The 10842-nt window shown below is 46.2% G+C and overlaps 1 protein-coding gene across 1 annotated transcript in view; it reads left to right on the top strand.

Annotated features, from left to right (window-relative positions):
* Nucleotides 1-488: 488 nt before the first annotated feature.
* The window catches only part of RNF217 (ring finger protein 217), a 58036-nt gene continuing 47682 nt past the window's right edge, over nt 489-10842 (top strand). The window contains exon 1 of the mRNA XM_032683354.1: nt 489-1406. Within this exon, the coding sequence (XP_032539245.1) occupies nt 765-1406 (642 nt within the window). The 5' untranslated portion in view covers nt 489-764. The remainder of the gene's footprint in view (nt 1407-10842) is intronic.

Below are 10842 nucleotides of genomic sequence, written 5' to 3'. Positions count from 1 at the left end.
TTAGTGAGCACCCCTGATGCTCACTACGATTTTTCTTCGGGGATGATTCTTAATCGGACCCTCACAATTTGCTCTGAGGACACTACCGTAAGAGCATAAAGGCGTTTTGAAACCCCTCCCCCTCACCCCGCGCCTTCGAGCAGAGGACGATTTCAGGGGAGCGATGGTAAATGCTGCTCCTGCAAAAGAAAAGGGGATGTGGCCCGGCCTCAGGTACCGGCACACGGCGGAGAGAACGGCGTGGGGCGCGGATCAGCACCTCGCGGTGCGGGTGCGGGTGTGGGCGCGGGTGCCGGGCGGCGTCGTGCGTGCACACACGCGACGCTCGCGGCTCCATGAGGAGCGCAGCCGAGCAGCTGCGTCAGAGCGGGCGGGGCCGGGCCGGGGCGGAGCGGGGCGGGCGCGCCCGGCGGGGCGGCCGCCGCGGGCAGGGGGCGGTGACGCGCGGGGCGGGGCGCGGCGGCTGCGGGGCGCGGCCGGGCGCGCTGCCCCGCGGCACCAGGGGCGGCTGCCCGCGTCCTCCCCGGCATGGGGGTCGGGCTCCGGCTGGGACCCCGCGGGCGGCGCTGACCGGAGCTGCACCCGCCGCTGCCGCCGCTCCCGCCGCTCCCTCCCCCGCAGCCCCTCCAGGGGGAGGCCGGGCGGCGGCGGCCGCCGGCGCCCGCGGGCGGGCGGCGCGGGGCTCGGCGCGGCGGGGCTCGGGACCCGGAAGCAGAAGCGGGGCCAGGAGGTGGCTGGATGGGAAGGAGCGGCGGCGGGCGGCGATGGGGGAGCAGCAGAGCTCGCTGAACGCGCCGCGGGCGGCCGCTGCCGCCGCGCCGCCGAGCCCGGCCGGGGGCCCGCGGGAGCCCGGCCCGGACGAGCCGCCTTCGCTGCGAGAGACGGTCCCGGGCGGCGGAGTAGCCGGGCTGGGGCGAGGCGGGGAGCTGGGGCCGCCCGCCGCCGACCCCGAGCGGCGAGGGGCTGAAGAGGAGGCGGAGGCAGCGGCCGGGCCGGAGCAGCCGCCGGGCGCGGGGGAGCCGGCGGCCCCGGCGGAGGAGGGGCCGGAGGGAGGCAGTGGCCGCCGCCGCCCCCCCCGGCGGCACGTGTACTGCACCGTCTACTGCGTGGAGAACGACCGGCCGGCGGCCGCCACCGGCTCCCCCCGCGGCGGCACGGGCGCGGGGCAGCCCCCGGTCCGGCGCGGGGTGGTGCCGGGCGACGACCCGCTGTCGTCGGGCGGCAGCATCGAGGTGGTGGACTTGTACCTGCTGCCCGAGCCCTTCTCCGGGCTGATCGCCGGCGAGTTCGGGCCGCTGCTGGTGCTGAGCTGCCGCGTGTGCCTGGAGGAGAAGCCCATCAAGCCCCTGTCCTGCTGCAAGAAGGCGGTGTGCGAGGAGTGCCTGCGGCGGTACCTCAGCTCCCAGGTACGGTCGCTGCCGGGTTTGTGCTGGGGGGGTCTCTCTGCGGCCGCAGCTGTCCCGGGGCGCGGGCTGAGCGCTGCTCTGAGCCCGGTTCCGCGCCCGCCGAGCTGCAGAGCTGGGGCGAAGTGGTGCGGGGAGGTGCGGGAGGAGCTTTTCCCGTTCCGCACGGAGAGCGTTCTGCCGCGACCTGCGTGCGAGCTGTTGATTCAATGACCGCTCGTTCCCGGAGCGCTTGTCTGCGCGTTGTTCCGCAGCTGTCGGGCTGGTCACGTCTGTGTCTTTAGGCTCTTTCTGTCTTTACAAGGACTTTCTTTTTGAATTCTGAAACTTTTGCTGTTACCTGGCTGGCACCAGTTTCCTTTAAAGAGAGGTCAGGGAGTGATACAGAGCGAAGTTTGTAAGCTCTGAGGCAGTTCCTGGAGGGCTCCTGGGGGTTTTTTTCCGCATCCCCAGTGCTGCCGCTCGGACGTGTGGGTGTTCGGGCCCTTGGTGCAGTCGCTCGCCCTGGTCTTCTCAGAATACATCGCGTTTGGTCTTATATCATATATGAAAGATTACAATATTGTGTGTGTCTGGGGAGGTGCGTGTGACTCTTCCTGAAGAATCGTATTTACAACAGTAAACAAGAACTTATTTGGAGGAAAAAAATCGAAAACACAGCTTTTCCACCTTGAGTAGATGGGCTCACACATAGGCTGCTTACATCTTCATCACTCTTTTGTCAGTCAGAACTGCTGTTTCAGACCGAAATCAGCAGCTTGAAAACAAATCTATGTCTTCACTAGTGTTTTCAGTAGCTAGTTTAGCATCACAGAACACTTGAGTGTTGTTTCTGCTGCTAGTGGCGTCATACCCTAAACCCTAAGAGCAGTGGGGGAAGTTATGTGTATGGGAAGTTGTGGGAGAAACAAAACCAACTAAACCCTTTGCTTAGCATCTTCATGCTTTTATTCAACAGAAACTTTTGGGATGTGCCCGGTGGAGACATGCTAGTGTGGTGGTAGAATGAGTTTTTACACTGTTGGGGTTTAGAGGTGTGGTGGGGCAGTCTGTGCTCCTGCTGGACTCTTTGTGTAGGGATGGGATGGATGGCTACAGCTACCTCTGCACTCTGTAAATAGTTGACAGGCCTGTTCTGTCCAGAGTACATTACACTGCTTGGAAATTGCACATGCTAGTCGAAGTCAAGTACATGTTCTGCTCTGGAGCTACAAATACCTGTGTAGCATTTGCTAGTTCTGGTAACATTTGTTCAGGCTAACACTAAACCCAGTAGCGTTTTTATGAACCGCTTTTGATATATTTATTAAACAGGAAAGAGCTTAACGTGGGAACTGATGGATGGGAGATGCAGAGTTACGTTTTGTGTGTCTCCTGTAACACTGAAACTCAGGAGCACTTAATAAGCCTTCTTGAGACTTTGTGCACAGAGCCCAGAACCATTTGATTTGTAATTGGTGGACTGGAAACTCTCAATAAGTTTTTGGAGTTTGTTGTCAGTGTATGTTTGTGCCACTTTCATATCTGCTGCTGAGGTGTGGGTCAGAGTATTGAGTTGCATTGAAGATGGAAATTGCCAAGTGGTGTGGTGTTAGGGTGGTCTTCTATAACTTCTGCAGGTGCCTGCAGCTTACAGTGATCTAATGAGTTATGTGATCTATCATATCTGTCTGTATCTTAAGCCATACTGAAAAAAAAGTCTTCTGCCTGGTTTAGGCTGGACTTTTGGAGGATGATCTAGCAGCTTGGTAGCTGAAACAACTGGCTGGCCTGGGAAGCAGGTTTATGCCCTACGAAGTGGGTTTAGTGTTGGCCAGCCGTTGGATGCAGATGTAAGCATTGCCTCTTCAAGGAAGCACTACTATTGCTGAGCGCTCATGAAGCTTATCCCAGTAGCTATTGAAAGATAACCATGTGGGTACTTACTCCTGTAGGTAAAAGATGGGGCAGGGATACAGAAGCAGAGGAGAGGATACTGATGTTGAGGAGTGAGATTCACAGGGTATTTCTGTGGGCATGTTGTTACAGATGCTGCTATGACCAGGCAGAATTTTAGTTGCTTGATAAATTTGTTCAAGGAAAAAGGAAACAAAATATGACAAATAACACTCCAATATTTTCTTGCCCTACCTTGTTTCAAAAGAATAAGAAAGTGACATTTCTTAAGAACAAGAAGTGATGTATCTTTCCTTTGTGCTGTGGAAGGACTCTGTGAGTCATCCTGAGGAGAGAGAAAGGCTTTGCCATTTCAGTTATATTAGAGGAATTTCTGGGAAGGATGAGTGAAAAGCCAGTATAGGTTAGAAATCAAGTCACCTTTCGTCTTTGAGACTTTGCACTTTGTGTAGCAAATTAGAAAGAAAATTTACCAGAAGATTCAAAATGAATAAGTGTTGAAAAGCTGGTTTTGTTTGAAAATTTTAGCATATTTGCATTTTGGATCCAATCAGCTTGATATAACAATGTACCTGAAATTGAAAGCAAACAAAAACTAACCGAAAAACAAAACTTCAAGCAGCAATATACATTGTTTAGATCTGGTTTCCTTGTCAGAGAAATAACAATCTGTGCCCTTTGTATGAGAAGACACTGGCTGAGTACCACTCTGGGGGAGTGGTGTCTTATGATGAAAATGTGGAATATGTTGGCAGAAGTATAGCACTTAAAATAATTCATGTTGCCTTTAACGTCTGTGTGTGTTCTCTCTCTGAAGAAAGCTGTATTCTTCACGATGGTTTCATTATGTTTTCTGAAATGATGCTTAATGGAGTAGCAAAGTAAAAACTTTGTTATGCACTCTGTTTTCTTCTATGCAAACATATAAGAGCATCAGAATTTCTGCTTGGGGGCCCTTTATAGATCAGAAAATCAACTGAAGTTTTCAGCATTCTTTTTAAGCATGCCAGATGAAAATACTTCAACTGCAGAGTTTGCTCATAGTGTTACCAGCATGCTGGAAAATGAGGGTAATTGTTTTTAGGAATGTCGCATCTGAAGGTCCTTAGAGGTCAAATCCAGTCCTTATCACTGGCACCTTGCTGCATAATCCCTTTCAAAGATTTAATGGCTGAAGCAGAAGCTTAGCCTGCAAGCCTGGAGTGCCCAGGCTGATCTGGAGCCTGACTTGGGGAAATTGCATAACTTTACCTCTGCCTCAATTTACCTATTCTCTCTCTGCAGCCTGATAATCACAGACCCCTGAGGGTTCATCTGACATTCACAAAAAAATTCTATGATTTTATTCACTTGGACTCAGAAACTGATGATATGGTAACTGATAGGTGATTGATGGTGATGGATTATCACAGAAGAGGTGATCTGATCACAGCTCAGGATCTAGTGGGGGTCCCACAAAGCCTGAGTCGGGTCCCAGCAAGCCCTGGTCTCTAGGAATGGATGCAGCCCAGAGCTGTTCTTTGTTATGCTTAATCATGAACATAAAGTGGATGAGGCTGAAGAGTGTGCTTGTTTGAAAGGCCAGTGTTGTTTCAGGATGGGGCAGTCTCCATGGGTTCTTAGGTATGTTGAGTGAGTTTAGGGTCAGAAGTGTGGAAGAACTGTTTCCTGTTCAGCTGTGGGTTTCTGCACTTTTAGATCCAGCATACAAACTGGGGACAGGGTAGAAAGAACCAGGACACCTAATCTCACAGGTGTAATATTACATTCACATCTCCTTCACATCCCATCTTTCTCTCCATTTAATGTGGCACCAAACCCAGATTATTTCAGAAACTGTGCATATATAGGTTTACTAAATGAGTGATTCACTTCCTAACCTCTCTGGGCTGCTTGTACATCTAAGTCAGAGGGCAAATTTGCTCCTGGTTTTGCTTTTTAGCTGTTTGTGTGTCTGGGGTGGGGTTGGGATTTGTTTGGAAATTTCCTTTGAAAATTAACAAATAGGTAAGGAAAGACTTTTGACTTAAGAACAGGAGAAGACCTAAAGTTTAAATAGGTTTTTCTATTTAACTTGTTGCAGTCTGGTAAAGAAGCTAAGATTTATATGTGTTTTCTTATCTCCCTGATCTGTAAACCTGACAAATGCTATTCAGAACAACAATCTCACTCCTCACTTTTTAGCAAGTATTGACTAGACCAAACTAACATTTGCTGTTTCTTAACATCTATAAAGAACAGTTTGTTCTTCAATAAATATTTGAAGATATATATATAATTGTTTCATTTTTCCTATAAAACAACTGTAAAAGTTTTATAGAAACCTTGCTGCCTGCTTTTTCTACATGCAAATCAGGAAACTTGATAATCCAGTTTTGATCCTGTGCTCATTAGTGATGCTTTATTTTGTAAATCTTGTAATTCTCTTGGAGCAGTCATTCTTGTATTAAAAGACTTCGTGTGAGTTAATTTAAACAACATACTATATTTTTGATCAGATATTATGGTGCTTTAATTATAGGAACTATAATGAGATTAGTGGCCATGAGTAAATCGGAAGGGATTGTTGGGGGCAGGGAGAGACCACATCTGACAGCATTTTTTCCATGGTGGCTTTGGTTGGACTAAAATCCTACTCTCTTCTTTTGAGCCTGAAATGTGGAGGTCGTCTTTCTTCTGCTCAGGACCTATTACAAGTATTTCTCTGTGAACTGAGACCTTGTCTGTGCATGATTTCTTTCTGCAAGAGTAGGAGAAAAAAAGTTGCAAACTGTTACAGTCAGAATTTTTGTGGGGAACGTGATTATAAAGGCTGCATGGTGAAGAGGAGAATTTAAGAGCAGTCTGTATCACATAAAACTAGTTGGCTTGGAGCTGGAGGGACTTGACACCTGTGTGCCTCTTCAGGTGTCTGATGGTATCATATAAATGATTCACCTTCAAAGCTGTAGTCTGCTGATGAAAACCAGCCAGCAGAAATGTAGGCACCAAGTGCTGAATCATCTGATGGTTAATGAGCTGCTTGTGCCCTGAGTCAAACTAGAGCTCAGAAAGGCTCCCCTCATTCAGTGCAGAAGCAGCTCTCTGTTTGCAGGGGTTATTAATCTAAAATGATGCTCTAACGCTAGCTAGTGAGTTGCTGGGATGGCTGCAGACTGCCTACCAGGAGGTGATGGCAGGGTGAGGGACCACCCTCCAGCTGACACTGCAAGAATACAGGTTTCCAAAGGCGGAAGAGAGGTGTAGGAGGAGAAAAGAACCTGCTAGTTTACCGGCTTTCTAAACCAAACCAGCAGCTTCAGCCACTGTAAGGTGGCTGTGTTCCTGAGGATGAGGCAGATAGACTCACAGGTCCATCAGCTGTGAGCAAGCAGCCTTTAAGCTGCACAAGCACCTAAACTTCTTCACTGTAATTTTCAGCAAACAGCTTCTAAAAGTCTGTCCTGTTCTCCCGATGTTTTGTATGCAGTGCCAGTGCCAAAACACTGCTGTGTAGCTAGATGTCACAGTTCAAGATGATACTCAAGTACCTTTAAGATTGCAAGAGTTAGCCTTTAAAGTTGATGAGGTATATGGCAGACTTTTAGTCCATCTTGAATGCTTCTTGATGGATCCATTTTGGGCCAAAACTTCAGTTTGGAACAAAACTTACAAAATCCAACATTGATGAAAATGCTTTGAAATTAATTTTAAAGAAAACTAGTTTTGAGCAATGTTCTTGAATGACAATACTACCTAGTTGTCCTAGTGTGTGCAGGCCTAGATGCTCTGCCAACATATGAGCACTCCGTGTGGTATGTTTTTTCGCTGTGAAGAAGTAGTTGTAAGCTTACTCTGCATGGATAGCTATGACTTCCTGTTGTTTGGATAAGTCTTTGTCAGATGTAGAGCTGGAATTAAAGCTGTCGTTTCTTAGCCTTGCTGTTATAAGGTAAAGGGGTAAACAAGCAGATCCTCTTCTTTAATAAGACTTTTGTTAAAACTCTGGGATCTGAGATGTGGGGAATAGAAAAGATGGTGTCACCTTTGAACAGTTGTAGGAAGGGTTTTGCTAGTGGAGAAAAGCCTGAGTTCCTGAGGTGAGGATAAATGGTGTCACAAAATTGTTGTTGGTAGCAAGGAGTGAGGGTAAGCGATAAGTCTACAGTGATACCACGAGTTTGCTGATGTTGATAGTAAAGCTGATTTTTGAAGGGTAAAGGCTTCCTATGAATTGGAAATTGTAGTGGGAGATGAAGGAGAACCAGTTTTGTTTAGCTGGGATTGAAACCTAATTTTTAAAATGTGTCATTTCTGGGAAGCAGAAGCCCTTGTTGTCAGCTGTCTCTCATAGCCAGTGTGTTGCACCTCACTGGTCTGTGGGTGGTGTTGGCATTGGGGACCGCAGGCTGAGCCATCAGGAGATATCTGCTACGTGCCTCCCTTCCCGCTGCTCCCACCAGCTGTTCGCAGGAGCTACCAGGCACAGGTATGGACTCAGTCCAGGGATTTTTAAAGTGAAATGAGTTGAAAACTGAACTGTTGGGTTTAAATTACCCAAACAAAGAGAAATGAAGGAGTTAAATGGGGGTTGGGAAGGCCTTCAGCTCACCTCTGCCCCATTCCTTCTTCTCCACCCAGAATAAGTGTTCTTCCTACTGCTCTGGGGCCTCTTGGCCCTTCATTCCTCTTTTCTTCTTGTACAAATATCTTGCTTCCTGCTGTCTAAACTAGCCAGGCTTGAGGAAAGCTATGTATTTTACATGGCCAGGATGTCAGTACATTGTCAAAATGATTAAGAGTTGTAAGGGATATAATTTCTTTAAAAGAATTCAAACTGGAGACTTCCCAGTTTGCTTCCCAGGCGTTGCTTACTCACCTAGGTTTATCTGTCTTTCAGTATACTCTGCTTGTGCTTAGGTTTCTCTTGCGCATTTTTTCAATACTTTCTTTATGAATTATATTTTTAAAATAAAAAAGTCCTTGTCTATAGGATTTTATTAGCCAAGTACTTATTACTTTTTCTAAGTAATCTAAGTGACGAATTTGTCCAGTGATGAAGAGGCTATCTAAAATTTGAGTTTGTTTTCATGTACTTGGAAAACTTCTGGTAAGGTAAAAAAATGAATTTTACTTGGAAGTTAAAAATTTGGATGAAAAACAAATTCAAGACTTTACTCATAGAGAAGAATTTTATGGATTTCAGTGCAGAAGGTCAGAAGTTTAACAGTAATTTTAGTCAGATTTGGAACTAAACCTGAAATGGCTTGGAGTCTGCATTTACCTTAAAGTCTGCCTCACTGCTTCATCTTAAGATTGGTGTATATTTTCATTGACAGGCTTGTTGAGATGTACAGTTGCTCTTGTTTACTTAATTGTGAGAAAAGCTGGGCACTTCCTAGATTGCAATTCCATGAAAAGGTAAAGAAACTCCTAAGGCTATCCCACTTCCATTTCCTTATGAGCTATAGTGCACTCATTTTCCTCAGTGGTGTTTTTATTAAGTACAATACAAACTATATTGGGTATTCTACCAGAAAAATAGAAGGGGCAAAGCTTTATTTTGTCTAGCCTAGTCATCCTGATGCTGTTGTGTATTGTTTTCTACCACAAACATAATAAGAATGGCAGCAAAGGCAGGTACCTCTCTAGTTTACTTGGTTTGGCTTCCTGATCTCATAGGAATGGTGGTGTATCAGCTTAGGGGGGTGTAGGATGGGGATCTGAATGACTCTGTTCCTTTAGCTTGTAGGAAAGGGAAGTTCTATGCAAACTGTTTCAGCTGTGACGTGGCTCTGTGGGGTTGCTCACACAATACAAGGAAGGAAGAAAAGGGAGAAGAAGATTGCCAGGATGGGAAGGGCATGGTGATCATGTAAGAATCAGTTTGCCCCAGAAGGTGGACTTGCTCAGGGTAAGCTTTTATAAAACAAAAGGGAATTGTGAAGACTGATGGCCTCCATGTGAGGTTGATCTTTGGCCTCTGTTTAAAGCTGCAGCTGAATACTGGCCAGTTATTCTGCCGAATGGTGGGTAGACAGTGAAATGGGACTAGCTCTATTTCTGGTTTCCTACTGGATGGAGGCAGGCAGGAAATAAATCTATCCTGAAAAAAGTAATAGTAAGGATTTTAAACACTGTTTAGGAAAATAATGGGTTAGTGTTTTACTAAGCTGCTGGAAAACTTTTATACCCCATAGGCAGCAGAGTGGGTGGAGCAGGTAGATGCAACATGCCATCTGTGACACAATTACAGAGTGGCTCTGAGAGGTGCCACTTCCCTGAACAAGCAAAGAAGTCCTTTGCTGTTGTCAGTACTATTGCTGCTGTATGGGGGCAAAGCAATGGTGGGGAAGGGCTTCCTAACCTTTCAGCTGTTTTAATGTTGCTCACTATGTTAGTGTGTTTTGGAGAGAGGACACATTATGCCTTTCCATTCCAGTGCACCTGTGCAATGCCAAGTATAAATTTGTCTGCTTAGAAGTACTCTTTCAGAGGTCTTACAGAAACAAGCATGTAAATTGTTCAGTGCTTTTTCAAGTGTGTCTGCAGTTCAGTTCTGCAATAGATTGGAAACTCTGTTTAGTTAACTTCGTGGTATTAGCATGCAGTTTAAAAAGTGCAACTTAAGAGTTTTTTGGAATAGATGGGTTTGCAAAAGAGCAAACATGACCCATAGTATTTAGATGCTTAGTGCTGTATTCCAACTGCAAAATATAGATGTTAGGACTCTGGGCGGAATTATAGTGATAGTTCTATGTTTTATTGTGATGAACTAATCCTGCTGGAGATTAAGGCAGAAAATCAGTACTGTAACACTGGAGTTTGAACTAAATGTTCTTGCTGTTAGGCACTTATGGATATTGACATATACAGGGCCACCTAGACCTCAAAGTGGCCAAAGTGAAATACAGCATTAAAATCTGGATATTTCAAAGTATGCACATATCTGTGGTCCCCATTTGCCTTACATAAGGGCAATGGAAATCAAGCAAACTCAGAAATTTTCACTTATTTGTGTAATGGGAGTAAATTCAGCTGTGCTTTTGCTCTATTTCCCAGTAACACTTAGAGTAATTTTCAAACTTCTGAAGGATGCCCATTCTTTCAAGTTTTAACTTTATTTTAAATTACTATTATCTTCCCAGTCTCTAGATATAAACCTTCCTTGCAGTGAGTTATGACAGTTACTGATGGACGTTGCTGAGTGCTTTTGCCTCAATGAAGTAAATATTTCATGTGGAGGCTTGATTTGTTGTTCTTTCAGTGAGAGTAACTCAGCAAATCCTGCCTGAATTATCCCAGAGTGTACTGCTTCATGAGGACCCCACCCAAGCCATAACAGGTACTCAGACAAGGCCAAGCTATCGCTTTTGGTAAATTAAGGATCTAAAATGAGTTCTGGATCTCATTCTATTTTCTTTCTATATGAAGAAAAGCAGACTTGTTTAGAGCTGATGGTATACATCACTTTGGCTAGCAGTGCTGCTCACCCCAATCTGCAACTTCGTCCCTACTGTTAATACATCATTTGATCCACCAGCAAAAAAAAAAAATTATCTGG

This window comes from Chiroxiphia lanceolata, chromosome 3 (assembly GCF_009829145.1).
Source record: "Chiroxiphia lanceolata isolate bChiLan1 chromosome 3, bChiLan1.pri, whole genome shotgun sequence".
In the NCBI taxonomy this organism is placed as follows: domain Eukaryota; kingdom Metazoa; phylum Chordata; class Aves; order Passeriformes; family Pipridae; genus Chiroxiphia; species Chiroxiphia lanceolata.
Note: the sequence above shows the minus strand (reverse complement) of the source record. Positions and strands in the feature narration are given on the sequence as shown.